The 24796-nt window shown below is 38.7% G+C and overlaps 1 protein-coding gene across 3 annotated transcripts in view; it reads left to right on the top strand.

Annotated features, from left to right (window-relative positions):
* dipk1aa (divergent protein kinase domain 1Aa) overlaps nt 1-24796 on the top strand; it is a 42190-nt gene that overhangs the window by 7573 nt on the left and 9821 nt on the right. For all 3 annotated transcript variants that reach the window (XM_072912871.1, XM_072912870.1, XM_061941167.2), the window contains exons 2-4: nt 17804-17938; nt 18398-18505; nt 22765-22932. In XM_072912871.1, the coding sequence (XP_072768972.1) occupies nt 17804-17938; nt 18398-18505; nt 22765-22932 (411 nt within the window). The remainder of the gene's footprint in view (nt 1-17803; nt 17939-18397; nt 18506-22764; nt 22933-24796) is intronic.

The following is a 24796-nucleotide window of genomic DNA, read 5'->3' as shown; positions in this document are numbered from 1 at the left end:
AGTGCGGGTACTAGACTGGCCTGCCTGTAGTCCAGACCTGTCTCCCAATGAAAATGTGTGGCACATCAATCAATCATGATGTGCCACAAAAAAACAACAACAACCAAACCGGCGGGTTGTTTGGAAGTTGAGGCCGTGCTGCAGTGCGTGTTTTGCGGGTCCTTCTACTCCCCAGTTGAAGGACCCGCAAAACACTACTAAAATACCACAACGGAGACCCCCGGACTGTTGAACAACTTAAACTTAAAGAATGGGAAAGAATTCCACCTGAGAAGCTTAAAAAATGTGTCTCTTCAGTTCCCAAACGTTTACTGAGTGTTGTTAAAAGGAAAGGCCATGTAACACAGTGGTGAACATGCCCTTTCCCAACTACTTTGGCACGTGTTGCAGCCATGAAATTCTAAGTTAATTATTATTTGCAAAAAAAAAAAAAAGTTTATGAGTTTGAACATCAAATATGTTGTCTTTGTAGTGCATTCAATTGAATATGGGTTGAAAAGATTTGCAAATCATTGTATTCCATTTATATTTACATCTAAATCAAATCAAATCAAATCAACTTTATTTATAGAGCACATTTAAAATTTACCACAGGGGTAGCCAAAGTGCTGTACAATGAACAGGTTAAAAGATAAAACGAGTACCGAGCAAACACAACACAATACAAACAGAACACGATAAAAAATAAATAATTAAAATAGAATTAATAAAAACATAAAAACATAAAAACAGGATCACAGCAGGTGTATTATGGGGCGCCATTGCAGGATGGATATCACTCAGTGTTAAAAGCCATGGAATAAAAGTATGTTTTTAAGAGAGATTTAAAAACAGGAAGAGAGGAGGCTTGTCTAACACTCAGGGGTAGGTCGTTCCAGAGCTTGGGAGCAGCAACGGCAAAAGCTCTGTCACCTCTAAGCTTCAGCCTTGTGTCAGGGACCGTCAACAGCAGCTGATCGGCTGATCTTAAGGATCGGGTGGGGCAGTAAGGCTGAAGGAGGTCGGAGAGATAGGTTGGCGCGAGGTTGTTTAGACATTTAAAAACAAATAAAAGGAGTTTAAAATGTATTCGGTAACGCACAGGGAGCCAGTGAAGGGACGCTAAAATAGGGGTGATGTGCTCACGTCTGCGGGTCTGTGTTAGCAGACGAGCAGCAGAGTTCTGCACGAGCTGCAGGCGGGCGAGGGAGGCCTGGCTAATGCCAACATACAGGGCATTGCAGTAGTCAAGACGAGTCGAGATAAAAGCGTGGATTAATTTCTCAAGATCATGTCTTGATAGAAGCGGTTTCACTTTCGCTATTTGGCGTAATTGATAAAAGCTTTTTTGAACGACGCTGCTGATTTGTTTTTCGAATTTAAAATCTGAGTCAAACTTTACCCCCAGGTTTGTGACAGAGTCGCTGAGATACGGGGTCAGAGTGCCGAGGTCAACGTTGGGGGAGGGAGAGCGACTTGGACCGAACAACATAACTTCTGTTTTATCTTCATTTAGGCTCAGGAAGTTAGCTGAAAGCCAGACTTTGATGTCGTGCAGGCAGTCAATAAGACGTTGAACCGTGTTATTTTGTGCCATGGGAAAATAAATCTGGCAATCATCGGCATAAAAATGAAATGCAATACTGTACTTCCTAAAAATAGAACCAAGGGGGAGAAGGTAAAGTGCAAATAAAATTGGGGCAAGGATTGAGCCCTGGGGGACCCCATGTGGTAAAGGAGCTGTGGACGACATAAAACTGTCTACTTTTACACAAAAACTCCTGTCGGTTAGGTACGACCGGAACCAGTTGAGGGCGGCGCCCTTAATGCCCACACAGTTCTCAAGACGAGTGATTAAGGTGGCGTGGTCGACGGTGTCGAACGCAGCAGACAGATCTAAAAGCACCAGGACAACATATTTACCAGAATCAGTGGACAGGAGGACATCGTTAAAAACTTTTAGAAGCGCTGACTCTGTGCTGTGGAGGGCTTTAAAACCGGACTGGAACAGCTCAGTGATACCATTATCCTCTAAGAAGGGCAACAACTGACTGTAGACAACCTTCTCTAATATTTTGGAAATGTATGGAAGATTAGAGATAGGTCTGAAGTTAGAGAGGAGAGAGGGGTCGAGGCTGGGTTTTTTAAGTAGAGGTCGTACCACTGCATGTTTAAACTCTACTGGAACTATTCCAGAAGAGAGGCTACTATTGATAATGTTAAGGACACTTGGTCCAATAGTAGCAAGTACCTCCTTAAACAGGCGAGGTGGGAGGGCATCTGCAGGAGAACCAGAGGGCTTCATATGACTAACTGTGTCACTTAAAAAAGAAAAGGACACCGGCTCAAACTGATGGAAAACAGAAGAGAAATGCAGGGGAACAGAAGGGTCATATGAAGGCTGAGATAGACTGGCTCTAGTTGACACAATTTTGTCAGTGAAAAAATGGAGACAATTTTCACAGAATTCAAAAGAAGCATCAAAACCAGCAGATTTGGGAGCATCAATGACAGTGTTAATAGTTTTAAACAGAACTCTGGGGTTGTTACAGTTAGAAGATATAATCTGAGATAGATATATATTCATTTCTGCTTTTACAGTCATCTGAAAGGAAAACAGGCTTTCTTTAAAAATGGCAAAGGACACATGCAGCCTGTCTTTTTTCCATTTTCTCTCTGCTCTTCTACATACGCGCCTGGCAGCCCGAGTGACGTCATTCAACCAGGGCTGAGGCGTGGTTTTAGCGCGGCGGCATTTGAAAGGGGCGATCGTGTCCAGTGTTTGTAAACAGATAGAGTTGAACCCAGAAACCAACTCTTCAGTATTCAGACACACAGATGCTGCAGAATTATCATCACAACGAGTCGAAAAAATAGAGGAGAACCGAGCAGGAGACGAAGAATTAAACATGCGAGAGCGTTGGGGCGGTGCGCACAATTTAACTGGACACTGCGTGGCAATATCAAACAGGATCGGCATGTGATCAGAGAACACAGCGTCGCAAATGTCCAAATTAAAAACACACAAACCATACGAGAGCACTAAATCGAGTGTATGCCCGCGTTCATGTGTAGAACCACACACAGACTGTACAAAGTTAAATGAGTCGATTATATTCAGGAAGCTCCTGGAAAGCGGCTCGTCTGGACAGCAGGTGTGAATATTAAAATCACCCACAATAAGGACACGATCATATTTGGGCAGGATTTCAGCCAGAAATTCAGAAAAGTCAGTTATAAAGTCTTTGTGGTACTTGGGTGGTCGATAGATGACGGCACACAGGACGACATCAGAAAGACCTAGTTCAAACATGCACAGTTCGAAGCTTGAAAAGGAGGATTGTAGGCGGATCTGACGGCATTTAAAGTCATTTTTAAAAACGACTGCTAATCCTCCTCCTTTTCGACCGGACGGCCGTGGGGAATTAAAGTAGGAACACTCCGGAGGCAGAAGTTCATTAAGAGGGGCGGACTCACCGGCTCTCAGCCATGTCTCCGTCACACAGAGGAAGTCCAGTCCGCGGGAAGTGAAGAAATCCTTCAGGATAAAAGTTTTGTTTGTCAAAGATCTTGCGTTCACAAGACCGAACCTGGCGGGGGCCAGCACGTCCAAGGCCGCAATTAATCCGGGTGGGGCCCGACACACAGCCCGCAGGTGGCGGTGATCCACCCCGCGCCTCCGGGGGCGGGGACAGCAGGAGCGACGACGGCAAGCTTCTTCCTCCAAACCAACGATAGGAACCAGCCAGGAGCCGATCGGATCGAGCGAGCGTGGGTGCAGGAGGAGACCGGATACCGCACCATTCCTCCTTCGGGGAGCCACGGGAAGCCGGGCCAGGAGTGCCCTAACTTTCACCAGCTGGCCGCCACGTTTACCGCGGCGCCGGAGACGCTTCCGCCGGGGGAGAGGAGCCAGGGGGCGGGAAAGGAAGGCAGGAATCCGGCCAGGTGAAAAAGCTGACTGGGACGTCGAAAAACCAACGTCGAAGTTGATCATATCAGTGGGAGAGGGGCAAAGATCCAACAGTGTTTGGCGGTCATACACAAGCAGTGAGCTGACAGAAACGAAAATAGACGCAAAAAACACAAAAACGAACAGAGCTGACAGCGAGAGACGGCAGGCCAAAGCACATACTGGCGCCATCTTGCATCGGGCTAACACAATTTCCCAACTCATATGGAAACGGGGTTTGTACAATGAAGGCAACACATGACGTAAGTGTCTATAATAGCTATAATAGCCTACTATCAAAATGACTATGTGTCGCAGGCTGAAGCAAATCTTTGTTATCAGAAATGTTGAAATTTAATATTTATTCTATACATTTTTAGAAACCATTAGTAAATCAGAGGCTACTCAGAGGGTGAGATAACTTCTGGAAATGACTGACTTTTAATTGCCAAAGGTATATAGATGTGTGTGTCCAAGTTAAAGGAAATGTCAGGCTGTCTTCTTTTAATAGATTTAGTACAATCTTTGGCAGACTAGGTAATGTTTGCTGTGGTCTGGAACAACATGGCAAACAAACAACTATCTGAAATGCAGCCAATATTACATACAGATAATGTGTCATGAGACATGCCAAACAAAATTATATACAAAGAGGATAAAAGTAAAGTATATTAAATGAGCTCAAATATACCTACACATGAGGCATAATGATGCAATATGTACATACAGCTAGTTTAAATAGCATTAATTAGCTTGCAGTCATGCACTGACCAAATATGCCCGATTAGCACTCCAACAAGTCAATAACATCAACAAAGCTCACCTTTGTGCATTCACGCACAGCATAAAACGTTTGGTGGACAAAATGAGAGAAAGAAGAAGTGGAAGATTTTACATGTAAACAAACTGTCGCGTCACAGTCCACACTATGGTGAGTTGAAGAACCGCCGAAATGAGTAGGACAAAACGATGTTCACCAGATACTCTCATCAGTGAAGCATACACACAAACATATTAAATAGTGGGCTTTCTAACAAGTGGGAAGGTTTGTGTCGTGTTTGTCCTCAAACAAAAAACATACTAAAACAAAAAATATATATTTTTGCCTATCATTCACAATCATGGATTTAAAAAAAATAAATTCTAAATAATAAATAAACGTTAATAAAAGTCTGCTTACAGCAGACCCAATGGGAGCTCCACCATTCCGACTAGGGATGTCCGATAATGGCTTTTTTGCCGATATCCGATATTGTCCAACTCTTAATTACCGATACCGATATCAACCGATACCGATATATACAGTCGTGGAATTAACCCATTCTTATGCCTAAATTGGACAACCAGGTATGGTGAAGATAAGGTCCTTTTTAAAAATAATAATAAAATAAAATAAGAAATAAATTAAAAACATTTTCTTGAATAAAAAAGAAAGTAAAACAATATAAAAACAGTTACATAGAAACTAGTAATTAATGAAAATTAGCAAAATTAACTGTTAGTACTATTAGTGGACCAGCAGCACGCACAATCATGTGTGCTTACGGACTGTATCCCTTGCAGACTGTATTGATATATATTGATATATAATGTAGGAACCAGAATATTAATAACAGAAAGAAACAACCCTTTTGTGTGAATGAACGTGAATGGAGGAGGGAGGTTTTTTGGGTTGGTGCACTAATTGTAAGTGTATCTTGTGTTTTTGATGTTGATTTAATTAAAAACAAACAAAAAAAAACGATACCGATAATTTAAAAAAACGATACAGATAATTTCCGATATTACATTTTAAAGCATTTATCGGCCGATATTATCGGACATCTCTAATCCCGACCATAAAATCCAAGAAATAAACATTCCAAAAGCGCCAACAATACTCCATTTACATTTGGTGACTTGATTATTAACAAGTATTAGTGATATTGTTATTATAAGTGCTAACACAGACAAACTATTTATAGCGGCGACATGATCACTTCCTGTGTGCCTATGTTTACACCATTGAGTGGTCTGCTGCTTCCTCGCTTCCTTGCTCCCCTGTAAGTTTATTATTGATCATAAAGCATGCCTCTCACCTGAATAGTAGATGGCTGAGGATATAATCCGACAAGTTGGGACACTTTGACTGCCGTTTAGGAACTAAAACAAGCGAATACAACACGAAAAGCACTTGTCCCATGCCCCAGTTTATTGGTGAGGGTTATGAGTCATTCTTTATCTAAATGGGAAAATATAAACATCCTAGCAGTCCACATCCTAATGACAGCAGACATTGTACAGTAAATTAGATTTTATTATGATTGTTGGCTCTCGTGAAGTCTGCAGTGAGTAATAATCAGTGATGAAGAAAAAAAAAGCAAAAGTGATGCGTTTTTTAAATTAATGATCAAAATAGGTCAAATTAATAAATGTTATTATAAATGTTATTACATGACATATATACTTGCATCATGTATATAAAACCATAATGGAGGTGTTTGGATGTTTTATAAGGGCTGTATAGGCAGAATAGAGCGACTCCTGTAGGCTCCATTTTAAGCAGACTTTTGATCACATTTATTTGATATTTAGAATGCATAAAAAAGAAAAACATATTTTCTTGTCTTAAATAAGGATTGTGAACGATAGGCACAATATTAAAAAAAAAATGCAGTTCCCCTTCAAAAGGGTAGGTCCGAACAATTGGTGCCGTGACCCAGATTGTACCCGGGGTTGCTGCATACTTGCACCCATGCATCAGTGTTTTCACTGTATATATATATATATATATATATATATATATATATATATATATAGTACTGCCTTATGGGTCGAAGAAGTCTTTTTACGCACTGTCAACATAATGTGTTTGCACATCTTATGTTCGATTGATTGATGAGTATCAGTGCGATCAAATGACATCCTTTGTGTCCTCATACGGAATGGCAAATGTTTAAGCCATGCGATGTTCTTCCCTGTCCTCCCTGGAGGTCTACGCCATTCATCAGCTCTGCACCGCAGCGGTGTATCAAGTTGCACTCAAAAGCGCTCCTGAAGGAATATGGGTCAGTGTGTGGACGCTGTGGTTTGTGCCACATTTCAGTACTTGACAGATTTTGTCTTTCAAAACCATCCACGCAAAGGGTCGTGTTTCTGTATTGTATCATACAGTGGAGTAATTGTATAAAAAAATAAATGGTGCAGGCAAATGTTCCCTCTAAGGTGCGCGCCTGTGCAATTGCGCACTGCTCAAGCGTCGGCAAATCTATGCCACGCACAAAATCAAATAAAATTAAAGCTGCAAGCAGCGTTGGACGGGCCCGCGGATTTGGCAGGTGCTAGTCCTAAGTGTCCCAATACTTTTGTCTACTTTTAGTCTGAAGTGTCCCAAGACTTTTGTCTAGTGTACCTACCTTGTCTGCATTGTGTGGGCACGTTAGTGCTTCCTGCTTTGAAGCAGCCATCTTGAAAAAACAGCACCGCAGGAGCATCAGTGCAGCGGGTCTTTGAAGGGTCATAAAATCAAAACCGGAGCAGGTATCACAAAACGGTTCTGTTAATCTATGCACAAGGGTTTAATCTCTCTCCTGTGTTATTTTGAAGGCGAAAGGACAAACGCGCTCAGAGGAGATAGTTTTTGAAGGAAGGTGACCGGTTTTTACAAAAAAATTGTTTTGAAGGGGGAATAGCAAACTTCCTGTGGATTTTTGCTGGGGGTTGTGAATTAATGAAATGTAGGTCTAAGTGAGACCTACATAGAGGTTTTTGTTTCATGTCTCTCCGACCTTCTCAGTGGGAGTTACAGGCAGTTGTGTAGTTATTTTCTTGCGAGGAGCAGTTTTTTGTCCGTTTTATTAAAAAATTGCTGTAGAGCACAATTTTTAGATTTGGGGTTAGGTTTTTTCATTAGATCACAGTTTTAGCCAGTCCTGATGTGTGTGTTAAGTTTGGTGAGTTTTGAAGCATGTTAAGGGGGTGGAATAACAGCTCAAAGAGGCAAAAGTGACTGTTTTTAGTACTTTTTTGTCTTGAAGGGGGAATTGCCAACTTCCTGGTGATTTTAGCCCAAAGACATACAATTATGAGAACTAGGTCTAAGTCAGACCTACATAGAGGTTTTTGTTTCATGTCTCTCCGACCTTCCTAGTGGGAGTTACAGGCAGTCTAGTTTTTGTTTCTTCCTAGGGGGCGCTAGAGCGCAATCTTGAGTTTTGAGGTTTGGTTTTTTGATAAAAAGTTTTGCCAAGAATTACTGATGTGTGTGTAAAATTTGGTGAGTTTTGAAGCATGTTAAGGGGGTCAAAGTAGTGCGCAAAGCTGCGGAAGAATAATAAATAATAATTAAAGCTGCAAGCAGCGTTGGTCGGGCCCGCGTATTTGGCAGGTGCTAGTCCTAAGTGTCCCAATACTTTTGTCTACTTTTAGTCTGAAGTGTCCCAAGACTTTTGTCTAGTGTACCTACCTTGTCTGCATTGTGTGGGCACGTTGGTGCTTCCTGCTTTTGAGCAGCCATCTTAGAAAAACAGCACCGCAGGAGCATCAGTGCAGCGGGTCTTTGAAGGGTCATAAAATCAAAACCGGAGCAGGTATTACAAATCCCATCTATACTTTTAATCACAAGGGTTTTATCTCTCACCTGTGTTAATTTGAAGGCGAAACGACAAACGCTGTCAGAGGAGATAGATTTTGAAGGAAGGTGACGGGTTTTTACAAAAATGTTGTGTTGAAGGGGGAATAGCAAACATCCTGTTGATTTTTGCTGGGGGTTGTCAATTTATGAAATGTAGGTCTAAGTGAGACCTACATAGAGGTTTTTGTTTCATGTCTCTCCGACCTTCCCAGTGGGAGTTACAGGCAGTTTGGTAATGTTTGTCTTCCGAGGAGCAGTTTTTTATCAGTTTTATTCAAAAATTGCTGTAGAGCACAATTTTTGGATTTGGGGTTTTGTTTCTTCATTAGATCACAGTTTCAGCCAGTCCTGATGTGTGTGTTCAGTTTGGTGAGTTTTGAAGCATGTTAAGGGGGTAAAAATACAGCTGAAAGAGAAAAAAGTGACTGTTTTTAGTACTTTTTTGTCTTGAAGGGGGAATTGCCAACTTCCTGTTGATTTTAGGCCGACAATGTACAATTATGAAAGCTAGGTCTAAGTCAGACCTACATAGAGGTTTTTGTTTCATGTTTTTCCGACCTTCCTAGTGGGAGTTACAGGCAGTCTACTTTTTGTGTTTTTATAGGGGGCGCTAGAGCGCAATATTAATTTTTGAGGTTCGTTTGCTATAAAAAAGGCAATTGTCGCAGGTCCTGATGTGTGGGTCAAATTTGGTGAGTTTTGAAGCATGTTAAGTGTGTCATTGTGTGGGTACGTTGGTGCATCCTGCTTTTAAGCAGGCATCTTAAAAAAACAGCATTGCAGCAGCATCAGCGCAGCGGGTCTTTGAAGGGTCATAAAATCAAAACCGGAGCAGGTATTACAAATCCCATCTATACTTTTAATCACAAGGGTTTTATCTCTCACCTGTGTTAGTTTGAAGGCGAAACGACAAACGCGCTCAGAGGAGATAGATTTTGAAGGAAGGTGACCGGTTTTTACAAAAATGTTGTTTTGAAGGGGGAATAGCAAACTTCCTGTTGATTTTTGCTGGGGGTAGTCAATTTATGAAATGTAGGTCTAAGTGAGACCTACGGAGAGGTTTTTGTTTCATGTCTCTCCGACCTTCCCAGTGGGAGTTACAGGCAGTTTTGTAATGTTTTTCTTCCGAGGAGCAGTTTTTTATCAGTTTTATTAAAAAATTGCTGTAGAGCGCAATTTTTGAATTTGGGGTTAGGTTTTTTTATTACAGCACAGTTTTTGCTAGTCCTGATGTGTGTGTTCAGTTCGGTGAGTTTTGAAGCATGTTAAGGGGGTGAAATTACAGCGCAAAGAGGCAAAAGTGACTGTTTTTAGTACTTTTTTGTCTTGAAGGGGGAATTGCCAACTTCCTGGTGATTTTAGCCCGAAGACATACAATTATGAGAACTAGGTCTAAGTCAGACCTACATAGAGGTTTTTGTTTCATATTTTTCCGACCTTCCTAGTGGGAGTTACAGGCAGTCTGTTTTTTTTTTTTCCTAGGGGGCGCTAGAGCGCAATTTTGAGTTTTATGTTTCGGTTTTATTAAAAACATGCAATTTTCGCAGGTCCTGATGTGTGGGTAAAATATGGTGAGTTTTGAAGCATGTTAAGTGGGTCAAATTACAGTTTGTTGTGGCGGCGGAAGAATAAAGAATAATAATAATAATAAAACGGACGAATAACAATAGGTCCTTATGTCCCATTGCATAAGGACTCCCTGTGGGAGTCCTTTTGCAATGGGCCATGGCGGGCCCTAAAAATAAGCGCATAACAATTTCCAATGGACCCGACAGAGAAAACAGTTTTCGTCATCATTGTTCAAATATTGTAACGTCTATCGAGACGCTTTGAGAGCATGAATTCCATCCATCACTTTACTGAGCAAAACTCTTTGTCGGCCATAAAGACATCACCAAAACTTTAGTAAGAAAAATTATATCTAGCAAAACTGGTCATTTCAAACCAGACCAAAAGCAACTTTGTTATATCAACAGCAGCCGCTCGCTCTTTCTCACTTGCGCCAACACATGCACATATTGCACTTAGCCAGTGATGCGTTTACAGCCACACAAAAAGTCGGACAACTCCAACACCACACATAAAGTGTCATTCCAGGTCGTTACATTATGATTTACCAATCAAATGTGTGCTTATTCTAGTGTCATTTATTAGGAGTCTTAATTTACAAATATTAATCATGAAATGCTGTAAGTATATTAAATAAATACTAATAAAAATATATTTTTTACAAACAGGAAGTTGCAGGAATGTACACATGATCCATTGCTTACATCTCATTGTGCAACATGTGAATGTTTTAATGGGAACTAAATGCAATGTCTGAAAGGGGTACACATTTTTTCCAAAGCAGGACCTCCACCCAGACAAACAATACAAGTACACAGTTCATGAAAAACAATATTTTTTGTTATTGTCATTGTAAGTGGGCCTAAACACTTATATTAGAAATGGAAATGACTGCTGTCATTTGATTATTATAATAATAAGAGAATGTTGTTTGTCTATCTGTGTTGGCCCTGTGGTGAGGTGGGGATTTGTCTAGGGTGTACCCCGCCTTCCGCCCGAATGCAGCTGAGATAGGCTCCAGCACCACCCGCGACCCCGAAAGGGACAAGCGGTAGAAAATGGATGGACGGATGGAGATTGAACTTGTTATTTAGTCAGGTTTGGGACAGGTGTGCTGCTGGTGTAGCCACAGTGTGCACGTCTGATGTTGCTCGTGGGGCGGTATAGCTCGGTTGGTAGAGCGGCCGTGCCAGCAACTTGAGGGTTGCAGGTTCGATACCCGCTTCCGCCATCCTAGTCACTGCCCTTGTGTCCTTGGGCAAGACACTTTACCCACCTGCTCCCAGTGCCACCCACACTGGTTTAAAGGGGAACATTATCACCAGACCTATGTAAGCGTCAATATATACCTTGATGTTGCAGAAAAAAGACCATATATTTCTTTAACCGATTTCTGAGCTCTAAAGGGGTGAATTTTGGCGAATTAAACGCCTTTCTATTATTCGCTCTCGTTGTGACGTCACATCGGGAAGCAATCCGCCATTTTCTCACTTTCGTCGGTGTGTTGTCGGAGGGTGTAACAACACGAACAGGGACGGATTCAAGTTGCACCAGTGGCCCAAAGATGCGAAAGTGGCAAGAAATTGGACGAAATTTGTTCAAAATACGAGGCTGTGGGGAAAGCCGAAGAAATGGTCAGTCGTTTGTTCCGCACACTTTACCGACGAAAGCTATGCTACGACAGAGATGGCAACCGTCCCTTATGCCACCGAAGATGATCAAGAAAATAATATCGACCCTAGCTTCCCTGGCCTGCTGACATCAACTCCAAAACTGGACAGATCAGCTTTCAGGAAAAGAGAGCGGATGAGGGTATGTCTACAGAATATCTTAATTGATGAAAACTTTATTCATTACTCGCGGTTTTATGTAAATTATTATACATAAACTGTGTTTACCAATAATTTAGCTTAAAAACATTTATTTTTTTCAATCATTCGAGTACATTCGGGTAGTCTTGTGTAATGCAGTATTTTGTGTCTATTTAGGTATGGTTAACCTGAGTGCTGAAATCGTGGAAAAATATATGTTCTTAGCGCGCCTGAAATGGGCTGTCTGCACTCTCAAAGTGCATGTTGTTGCCGAATGTATTTCATATGCTGTAAACCTAGTTCATAGTTGTTAGTAATTATCTTATCAGACAGAGTTAAGCCGCTGAAATCCGAGTCTGAATCCGAGCTAATGTCGCTATATCTTGCTGTTCTATCCGCCATGTTTGTTTGTATTGGCATCACTGTGTGACGTCACAGGAAAATGGACGGGTGTATATAACGATGGATATAATCAGGCACTTTGAAGCTTTTTTTAGGGATATTGCGTGATGGGTAAAATTTTGAAAAAAACTTCGAAAAATAAAATAAGCCACTGGGAACTGATTTTTAATGGTTTGTGATAACGTTCCCCTTTAAATGTAACTTAGATATTGGGTTTCACTATGTAAAGCGCTTTGAGTCACTAGAGAAAAAGCGCTATATAAATATAATTCACTTCACTCACATGGGCTCCACTGAATGCTCAGGGACAATTGGAGGGAACATTGGTTCCGGCCTATTGCAGGGTTCCAGTTTTACCGCCCTTGTCACTCGCCGTAATGCCCTAAAAAAATTGACCAGCATCGACGGCAAGAACATGAAGTGACCACCCTTGACTTTTTACTTGTTAAAGGGGAACATTATCACAATTTCAGAATTGTTAAAACCATTAAAAATCAGTTCCCAGTGGCTTATTATATTTTTCGAAGTTTTTTTCAAAATTTTACCCATCACGCAATATCCCTAAAAAAAGCTTCAAAGTGCCTGATTTTAACCATCGTTATATACACCCGTCCATTTTCCTGTGACGTCACATAGTGATGCCAACACAAACAAACATGGCGGAAAGAACAGCAAAGTATAGCGACATTAGCTCGGATTCAGACTCGGATTTCAGCGGCTTAAGCGATTCAACAGATTACGAATGTATTGAAACGGATGGTTGTAGTGTGGAGGCAGGTAGCGAAAACGAAATTGAAGAAGAAACTGAAGCTATTGAGCCATATCGGTTTGAACCGTATGCAAGCGAAACCGACGAAAACGACACGACAGCCAGCGACACGGGAGAAAGCGAGGACGAATTCGGCGATCGCCTTCTAACCAACGATTGGTATGTGTTTGTTTGGCATTAAAGGAAACTAACAACTATGAACTAGGTTTACAGCATATGAAATACATTTGGCAACAACATGCACTTTGAGAGTGCAGACAGACCAATTTTCATCAATTAATATATTCTGTAGACATACCCTCATGTCAGCAGGCCAGGGAAGCTAGGGTCGATATTCTTCTCTTGATCATCTTCGGTGGCATAAGGGACGGTGTGAGCCAAGACATCCAGGGGGTTTAACTCGCTCGTCTGCGGGAACAAACTGCCGCCATTGCTTGCCGTGCTACCGAGGTCCTTTGTCCCTGAATTGCTCACACACTCCGGCAGATTCAATGGGGGTCTGGCGGCAGATTTCTTTGACTTTATCGTTGGAAATGCATCTGCTTTGAGTGTCGCAGGATATCCACACATTCTTGCCATCTCTGTCGTAGCATAGCTTTCGTCGGTAAAGTGTGCGGAACAAACGTCCAATTTCTTGCCACTTTCGCTTCTTTGGGCCACTGGTGCAACTTGAATCCGTCCCTGTTCGTGTTGTTACACCCTCCGACAACACACCGACGAGGCATGATGTCTCCAAGGTACGGAAAACAGCCGAAAAAACGGAAAATAACAGAGCTGATTTGACTCGGTGTTTGAGAAAATGGCGGATTGCTTCCCGATGTCGCTCCGAGAGCGAATATTAGAAAGGCGTTTAATTCGCCAAAATTCACCCATTTAGAGTTCGGAAATCGGTTAAAAAAATATATGGTCTTTTTTCTGCAACATCAAGGTATATATTGACGCTTACATAGGTCTGGTGATAATGTTCCCCTTTAAATGGACAATTGCAACCGTTTCGTCGAATAAATTGATAAAAACATGACTTTTTTTCCTACGTTTTCTGTTTAAGACATGGCATAATTCACGCCAATCGGTATAAACGACATGGGCGCAGCCACTTTGGAAGCGTGGGTCAAAGGTTAACCGACAACGAGAAGAGCCGAGATTTTCCGAGCGATAGACTAGTTGCATCAGGGTCTGGAAGGACGTCAGGTGTTCGGTGAATTTAGGTCGGGCAAAAAAAGAAAACAACTAATTACAGGCTGTTGGGTAAAAATGTAGCAAGCTGCACAACTTCTTCAGGTAGGTTCATTTCATAGTTGAAATGGAGTGCGAAATTAGTCCATAGTTTGCCCTCCCAACTCAGGAATTCTAGACCTGTCAATGTTGTTTATGTGCTGGATCGTGATTGTTTATTTTGGTTCATGGCTGTCAATGACTTGTTTACTTTTCTGTAAAGTTACTGATGTAAACAATAATGGAATGAAAATTTGGATGGCGATTTATATATTTGTGTATATACACAACTTTACTAAAGTTTACATATATATGCATACATCCATCCATTTTCTACCGCTTGTCTGTATGTATGTATGTATGTATATTATGTAGCTTTGTTGTAAGCTACCTCGCTATATGGGTATAAAAACAGCTAAGCTGCAAGAAAAGCGACTGCTAAGCTACTGCCAAGCTACTGGAAAATGTAGGTAATCTATGTAGCTTAGCTCCATGTAGCTTTTTACTGCCCATCACTGGTCTTGGGTTGCATTAATGCACTGAGGAGATGCAATAAAAATTCAACCTTTGGACACAAATTGGTTAATTTCACTTGCCATGAGTTGGGAAATTGTGTTAGATGTAAATATAAACGGAATACAATGATTTGCAAATCATTTTCAACCCAAATTTAGTTGAATATGCTACAAAGACAACATATTTGATGTTCAAACTGATAGACTTTTTTTTTTTGTGCAAATAATCATTAACTTTAGAATTTGATGCCGGCAACACGTGACAAAGAAGTTGGGAAAGGTGGCAATAAATACTGATAAAGTTGAGGAATGCTCATCAAACACTTATTTGGAACATCCCACAGGTGAACAGGCAAATTGGGAACAGGTGGGTGCCATGATTGGGTATAAAAGTAGATTCCATGAAATGCTCAGTCATTCACAAACAAGGATGGGGCGAGGGTCACCACTTTGTCAACAAATGCGTGAGCAAATTGTTGAACGGTTTAAGAAAAATCTTTCTCAACCAGCTATTGCAAGGAATTTAGGGATTTCACCATCTACGGTTTGTAATATCATCAAAGGGTTCAGAGAATCTGGAGAAATCACTGCATGTAAGCAGCTAAGCCTGTGACCTTCGACCCCTCAGCCTGTACTGCATCAACAAGCGACATCAGTGTGTGAAGGATATCACCACATGGGCTCAGGAACACTTCAGAAACCCACTGTCAGTAACTACAGTTGGTCGCTACATCTGTAAGTGCAAGTTAAAACTCTCCTTTGCAAGGCGAAAACCGTTTATCAACAACACCCAGAAACGCCGTCGGCTTCGCTGGGCCTGAGCTCATCTAAGATGGACTGATACAAAGTGGAAAAGTGTTCTGTGGTCTGACGAGTCCACATTTCAAATTGTTTTTGTAAACTGTGGACGTCGTGTCCTCCGGACCAAAGAGGAAAAGAACCATCCGGATTGTTATAGGCGCAAAGTTGAAAAAACAGCATCTGTGATGGTATGGGGGTGTATTAGTGCCCAAGACATGGGTAACTTACACATCTGCGAAGGCACCATTAATGCTGAAAGGTACATACAGGTTTCGGAGCAACATATGTTGCCATCCAAGCAACGTTACCATAGACGCCCGTGCTTATTTCAGCAAGACAATGCCAAGCCACGTGTTACATCAACATGGCTTCATAGTAAAAGAGTGCAGGTACTAGACTGGCCTGCCTGTAGTCCAGACATGTCTCCCATTGAAAATGGGAGACATGTCTGGACTAAAAAGGATTTGCAAATCATTGTATTCTGTTTATATTTACCGGTACATCTAACACAATTTCCCAACTCGGGGTTTGTACAAAAAGGCTGTTTGTTGACTTATTTTTAGAAGGCCATATATTTACTCTGATAGAAGTAAGTAAGTTATATTTAGCATAGCATTTGACACAAACGCAGGGGCGTCCATGGTAACGTTGCTTGGATGGCAACATATGTTGCTCCAAAACCTGTATGTACCTTCCAGCATTAATGGTGCCTTCGCAGATGTGTAAGTTACCCATGTCTTGGGCACTAATACACCCCCATACCATCACACATGCTGGCTTTTCAACTTTGCACCTATAACAATCCGGATGGTTCTTTTCCTCTTTGGTCCGGAGGACACGACGTCCACAGTTTCCAAAAACAATTTGAAATGTGGACTCGTCAGACCACAGAACACTTTTCCACTTTGTATCAGTCCATCTTAGATGAGCTCAGGCCCAGCGAAGCCGACGGCGTTACTGGGTGTTGTTGATAAACGGTTTTCGCCTTGCATAGGAGAGTTTTAACTTGCACTTACAGATGTAGCGACCAACTGTAGTTACTGACAGTGGGTTTCTAAAGAGTTCCTGAGCCCATGTGGTGATATCCTTTACACACTGATGTCGCTTGTTGATGCGGTACAGCTTGAGGGATCGAAGGTCTCGGGCTTAGCTGCTTACGTGCAGTGATTTCTCCAGATTCTCTGAACCCTTTGATGATATTACGGACCGTAGATGGTGAAATCCCTAAATTCCTTGCAATAGCTGGTTGAGAAAGGTTTTTCTTAAACTGTTCAACAATTTGCTCACGCATTTGTTGACAAAGTGGTGACCCTCGCCCCATCCTTGTTTGTGAATGACTGAGCATTTCATGGAATCTACTTTTATACCCAATCATGGCACCCACCTGTTCCCAATTTGCCTGTTCACCTGTGGGATGTTCCAAATAAGTGTTTGATGAGCATTCCTCGACTTTATCAGTATTTTTTGCCACCTTTCCCAACTTCTTTGTCACGTGTTGCTGGCATCAAATTCTAAAGTTAATGTATATTTGCAAAAAAAGTTTGAACATCAAATATGTTGTCTTTGTAGCATATTCAACTGAATATGGGTTGAAAAGGATTTGCAAATCATTGTATTCCGTTTATATTTACATCTAACACAATTTCCCAACACTTATGGAAACGGGGTTTGTAGATGGTGTAGATAAAAAACCTGCAGAGGGTAAATGAAAATAGATTTTGAGGCATATTAATGATGGAAAAATCCCATGTTAAAAATATTCAACATAGGGTAGCAATAGAAATCTCAATACTAAAAGAAAAACGGGTTTAACAGAAGTGAATAAGCGTTGCTGAGACACGTGAAACCGTAAACAACTGGGATGTGACTTTGCAAGCATGTCCAAATAAATGACCACCGTCCAAGTTTCCTATCCAAATATTGTATTGTCACGTGACTAAAGAATGGCGTGTTGTTTCCTGCCATGTCCAAGTGCAGCAGGTTGGCGTGTGTCTGACATGTGACGAGTGCAGCCTGTGACAGAAGCACTGATCTGCGTTGACTAAGAAGTCACAAGAGCCACCGGAACAATCCACTTATAGGAATGTCAACATCGGGATCTCAGCAGACCAAAAACATGGCAGTTTGGGAAGAAGTCCGGAAACTTTTTAATTCATGATTTGTTGTTGTCCCTTGCAGGCCCGCATCTCCTTTGTCAGGGTGAAGTACCTGTTCCTCACCTGGCTGACGGTGCTGGTGGGGAGCTGGGTGCTCTACGTGCAATACTCGGCCTACACGGAGCTGTGCAGAGGACACCAGTGCAGAACCGCCATTGTGAGTTCTTTGATTAGCTCGTGTTGGTGTGCGCCACACCCTGCGACTCTTTGATCTTTGCCAACACTTCCTCGTTGTTGCACCTTGTCGATAACTCCTACTTGCTACTTTCACGATGGCTGGGTTTTGCTTTCCTGGGATGTTGTTATCCAGACCAGTGTTTTTCAACCTTTTTTGAGCCAAGGCACATTTTTTAAGTTGAAAAAATCCGGAGTCACACCACTAGCAGAAATCATAAATTCGGTTGACAGTAAAAAGTCGTTTGTTGAATATGACTTTAAACCATAACCAAGCATGCATCAAATATAGCTCTTGTCTCAATGGACAAGGTGACTCGTTGAGTCTCCTTCTGCTCGTCATGCAACTTACTCACCTTGCGGGTCACAAAGTCATGTGACCCGTACTCGTCCTCCCATTGGTTGATGACCATGTTGTTTGTTGACGTTGTGCTCCTCCAAGTGTGACAAGTACAAGAAGGGCATCATCGACGGGCCGGCCTGCAGCAGCCTGTGTGACAAGGAGACCTTCTACCTGAGCAGGTGTCTCTCCAGCCTGCCCAGCGAGCAGGTAGGAGACCACCTGACCAAGTGACACCACATGTCTATTTACAATAAGTCCAATCAGAATGAAGAATGACCTCATCAAAAAAAACAAAATGGCTGGTTCCACCTTCATGGCGTCATCAAAGTTCACCTTTGCACATTCTCACACGGCGCCAACATTTGGGAACAAGGGTCAAGTGATAGAAGTCAAAATAGAATAAATCTATCTAGGAGAAGGTTATAAAAGTACAAGTTTCCCTTTTGCAAGTCATTGCACATAACTGTAGTGTGTTCAAGTACCCTGGATTCCAGTTAGAGGCTGAGGCGTCACTAGATTTGAAAGAGGGGGGAGACGTAACCCCCAAGAGATGCACCAATGATATATTGTTTACAATAACAATCATATGTTTACAATAACAATGATACATTGTTTACAATAACTGATATATTGTTTACAATAACAATGATACATTGTTTACAATAACAATATTGTTTACAATAACAATGATACATTGTTTACAATAACAATATTGTTTACAATAACAATGATACATTGTTTACAATAACAATATTGTTTACAATAATGATACATTGTTTACAATAATGATATATTGTTTACAATAACAATGATACATTGTTTACAATAACAATGATACATTGTTTACAATAACTATGATATTTTGTTTACAATAACAATGATATTGTTTACAATAACAATCATATGTTTACAACAACAATGATACATTGTTTACAATAACAATATTGTTTACAATAACAATCATATGTTTACAATAACAATGATACATTGTTTACAATAACAATATTGTTTACAATAACAATGATACATTGTTTACAATAATGATACATTGTTTACAATAATGATATATTGTTTACAATAAGAATGATACATTGTTTACAATAACAATGATACATTGTTTACAATAACTATGATATTTTGTTTACAATAACAATGATATATTGCTTACAATAACAATGATATATTGCTTACAATAACAATGATACATTGTTTACAATAACAATCATATGTTTACAACAACAATGATACATTGCTTACAATAACAATATTGTTTACAATAACAATGATACATTGTTTACAATAATTATACATTGTTTACAATAATGATATATTGTTTACAATAACAATGATATACTGTTTACAATAACAATATGTTTACAATGATATATTGTTTACAATAACAATGATACATTGTTTACAATAACAATATTGTTTACAATAATGATATATTGTTTACAATAACAATGATACCTTGTTTACAATAATGATATATTGTTTACAATAACAATTATATACTGTTTACAATAACAATATATTGTTTACAATGATATTGTTTACAATAATGATATATTGTTTACAATAAAAATGATACATTGTTTACAATAATGATATATTGTTTACAATAACAATTATATACTGTTTACAATAACAATGATGTATTGTTTACAATAACAATGATATATTGTTTACAATAATGATATATTGTTTACAATAACAATAATATATTGTTTACAATAACAATGATATATTGTTTACAATAACAATGATACATTGTTTACAATAACAATATTGTTTACAATAATGATATATTGTTTACAATAACAATGATACTTTGTTTACAATAATGATATATTGTTTACAATAACAATTATATACTGTTTACAATAACAATTATATACTGTTTACAATAACAATATATTGTTTATAATAATGATATTGTTTACCATAATGATATATTGTTTACAATAAAAATGATACATTGTTTACAATAACAATGATACATTGTTTACAATAATGATATATTGTTTACAATAACAATTATATACTGTTTACAATAACAATGATGTATTGTTTACAATAACAATGATATATTTTTTACAATAATGATATATTGTTTACAATAACAATTATATATTGTTTACAATAACAATGATACATTGTTTACAATAACTATGATATTTTGTTTACAATAACAATGATATATTGTTTACAATAACAATGATATATTGCTTACAATAACAATGATACATTGCTTACAATAACAATGATATTTTGTTTACAATAACAATGATACATTGTTTACAATAACAATGATACGTTGTTTACAATAACAATGATACGTTGTTTACAATAATGATATATTGTTTACAATAACAATGATATAATGTTTACAACAACAATGACATATTGTTTACAATAACAACGATACATTTACAATAAGAATGATACATTGTTTACAATAAGAATGATACATTGTTTACAATAACAATGATATATTGTTTACAATAACAATGATACATTTTTTACAAAAATAATATTTTTTTTACAATAACTGATATGTTTACAATAATGATATATTGTTTACAATAACAATGATACATTTTTTACAATAACTGATATGTTTACAATAATGATATATTGTTTACAATAACAATTATATATTGTTTACAATAACAATGATACATTGTTTACAAAAATAATGATATATTGTTTACAATAACAATGATACATTGTTTACAATTACAATGATACATTGTTTACAATAACAATTATATACTGTTTACAATAACAATATATTGTTTACAATAACAATGATATATTGTTTACAATAACAATGATACATTGTTTACAATAACAATGATATTTTGTTTACAATAACAATGATATTTTGTTTACAATAACAATACTTTGTTTACAATAGCAATGATATATTGTTTACAATAACAATGATATATTGCTTACAATAACACTGATACATTGTTTACAATAACAATGATACGTTGTTTACAATAACAATGATACATTGTTTACAATAACAATGATACATTGTTTACAATAACAATGATATATTTACAATAACAATATTTTCTTTACAATAATGATATATTGTTTACAATAACAATGATATAATGTTTACAATAACAATGATATAATGTTTACAATAACAATGATATAATGTTTACAATAACAATGACATATTGTTTACAATAACAATGATACATTTACAATAAGAATGATACATTGTTTACAATAACAATGATACATTGTTTACAATAACAATGATATATTGTTAACAATGATATATTGTTAACAATGATATATTGTTTACAATAATGATACATTGTTTACAAAAATAATGATATATTTTTTACAATAACTGATATGTTTACAATAACAATTATATTTTGTTTACAATAATGATATATTGTTTACAATAACAATGATATATTGTTTACAATAACAATGATACATTTTTTACAATAACTGATATAATGTTTACAATAACAATGATATTTTGTTTACAATGATATATTGTTTACAATAACAATGATATATTGTTTACAATAACAGTGATACATTGTTTACAAAAATGATATATTTTTTACAATAACTGATATAATGTTTACAATAACAATGATATTTTGTTTACAATAATGATATATTGTTTACAATAACGATACATTGTTTACAATAATGATATATTGTTTACAATAACAACGATACATTGTTTACAATAACAATGATACATTGTTTACAATAACGATGATACATTGTTTACAATAACAATGATATGTTGTTTACAATAATGATATATTGTTTACAATAACAATGATATATTGTTATTGTAAACAATATATCTTGGCTTGGCATTGTCTAGCTGAAATAAGCAGGGGCGTCCATGATAACGTCGCTCGGATGGCAACAAATGTTGCTCCAAAACTTGTATGTACCTTCACAGGCATCAAATTCCAAATGAGCTAATATTTGCAAAAAATTACATTTTCCAGTGTGAACATTAAATATCTTGTCTTTGTAGTCTATTAAATTGAATATAAATTTAAAGGATTTGCAAATCATTGTATTCTGTTTTTATTTACCATTTACACAACGTGCCAACTTCACTGGTTTTGGGGTTTGTACTTTTACTGCTGCAGGCGGCCTTCTGAGGGCAGCCATAATGGTGATGTGGCCCTCACAAATCAAGAGTTTGACACCCCTGATGTGGGTGTTACTTAGGTATGTTCTAGATATGTTAATCCCAGCTTTAAATAAAGTCCAAAACCCAATTAAAGTTATTACATGTGTTTTACAAAGCTGCTCAACATAGCAAGTTTGTGTGTGTATTAGCCAGAAACGTTGGGCTTAGGGTGGAATTGGGGGGCCCTTTAAGAGTCTTGTGTATGGGGGCCCAGAATGTGTTGCTCCGCCCCTGCACCAGACTCCTTAATACAGGAAGGTGCTTTCAGGTGTACGCTGGAAGCTGGGGAGACCGCCAAGGAATCATTCGCTGTCATGTGGGCCACGACGAGATGGGCGAGGAGCCGGAGCCCCGCAGGGAGGCCCCCGTGTTCGATACCCCCACCAGAGGCACGTCGGTGGAGAAGTTCAGAGAGATGGTCTTTAATCACCTCAAGGTAAAACACTAATATGTTCATTCAAATGTGACGAATACAGAAGGAACGCATGTAGAAATATTTCAATACAGTAAGGAACACAATCTTGACCCCAAATAGACCCCCAGTCAGTACCTACAAATAATAATAATAATAATAATAATAATGAGTAAAAAGGTATCATTTTATATGTTTTTATTATTTTCAACCAGGCTTTTTCTTTCCTTCTTTTAATTCATACGTCAGTTTGTATTTGTGCATTTCTTTGGAACGTAAATATTTGGTTAAAAATTAGAGATGTCCGATAAATGCTTTAAAACGTAATATCGGAAATTATTGGTATCATTTTTTTTTTATTATCGGTATCTTTTTTTTTTTTTTTTTATTAAATCAACATAAAAAACACAAGATACACTTACAATTAGTGCACCAACCCAAAAAAACCTCCCTCCCCCATTTACACTCATTCACACAAAAGGGTTGTTTCTTTCTGTTATTAAAGGCCTACTGAAATGCGATTTTCTTATTTAAACGGGGATAGCAGGTCCATTCTATGTGTCATACTTGATCATTTCGCGATATTGCCATATTTTTGCTGAAAGGATTTAGTAGAGAACATCGACGATAAAGTTCGCAACTTTTGGTCGCTGATAAAAAAAGCCTTGCCTGTACCGGAAGTAGCAGACGAGTAGCGTGACGTCACAGGTTGTGGAGCTCCTCACATCCACACATTGTTTACAATCATGGCCACCAGCAGCGAGAGCGATTCGGACCGATAAAGCGACGATTTCCCCATTAATTTGAGCTAGGATGAAAGATTCGTGGATGAGGAAAGTGAGAGTGAAGGACTAGAGGGCAGTGGGAGCGATTCAGATAGGGAAGATGCTGTGAGAGGCGGGTGGGACCTGATATTCAGCTGGGAATGACTAAAACAGTAAATAAACACAAGACATATATATACTCTATTAGCCACAACACAACCAGGATTATATTTAATATGCCACAAATTAATCCCGCATAACAAACACCTCCCCTCTCCCGTCCATATAACCCGCCAATACAACTCAAACACCTGCACAACACACTCAATCCCACAGCCCCGTTCACCTCCCCAAAGTTCATACAGCACAGATATTTCCCCAAAGTCCCCAAAGTTACGTACGTGACATGCACATAGCGGCACGCACGTATGGGCAAGCGATCAAATGTTTGGAAGCGTACTCACGGTACCGTGTCTGCGTATCCAACTCAAAGTCCTCCTGGTAAGAGTCTCTGTTGTCCCAGTTCTCCACAGGCCAATGGTTAAGCTTGACTGTCATCTTTCGGTAATGTAAACAATGAAACACCGGCTGTGTTTGTGTTGCTTCAGTCGGCCGCAATACACCGCTTCCCACCTACAGCTTTCTTCTTTGCTGTCTCCATTGTTCATTGAACAAATTGCAAAAGATTCACCAACACAGATGTCCAGAATACTGTGGAATTTTGCGATGAAAACAGACGACTTAATAGCTGGCCACCATGCTGTCCCAAAATGTCCTCTACAATCTGTGACGTCATGCGCAGGCGTCATCATACCGAGACGTTTTCAGCAGGATATTTCGCGCGAAATTTAAAATTGCACTTTAGTAAGCTAACCCGGCCGTATTGGCATGTGTTGCAATGTTAAGATTTCATCATTGATATATAAACTATCAGACTGCGTGGTCGGTAGTAGTGGGTTTCAGTAGGCCTTTAATATTCTGGTTCCTACATTATATATCAATACAGTCTGCAAGGGATACAGTCCGTAAGCACACATGATTGTGCGTGCTGCTGGTCCACTAATAGTACTAACCTTTAACAGTTAATTTTACTAATTTTCATTAATTACTCGTTTCTATGTAAC

The sequence above is a fragment of the Nerophis lumbriciformis genome, linkage group LG03 (genome assembly GCF_033978685.3).
Source record: "Nerophis lumbriciformis linkage group LG03, RoL_Nlum_v2.1, whole genome shotgun sequence".
NCBI classification, from domain to species: Eukaryota; Metazoa; Chordata; class Actinopteri; order Syngnathiformes; family Syngnathidae; genus Nerophis; species Nerophis lumbriciformis.
This window is presented reverse-complemented; position numbering and strand designations above follow the sequence as displayed.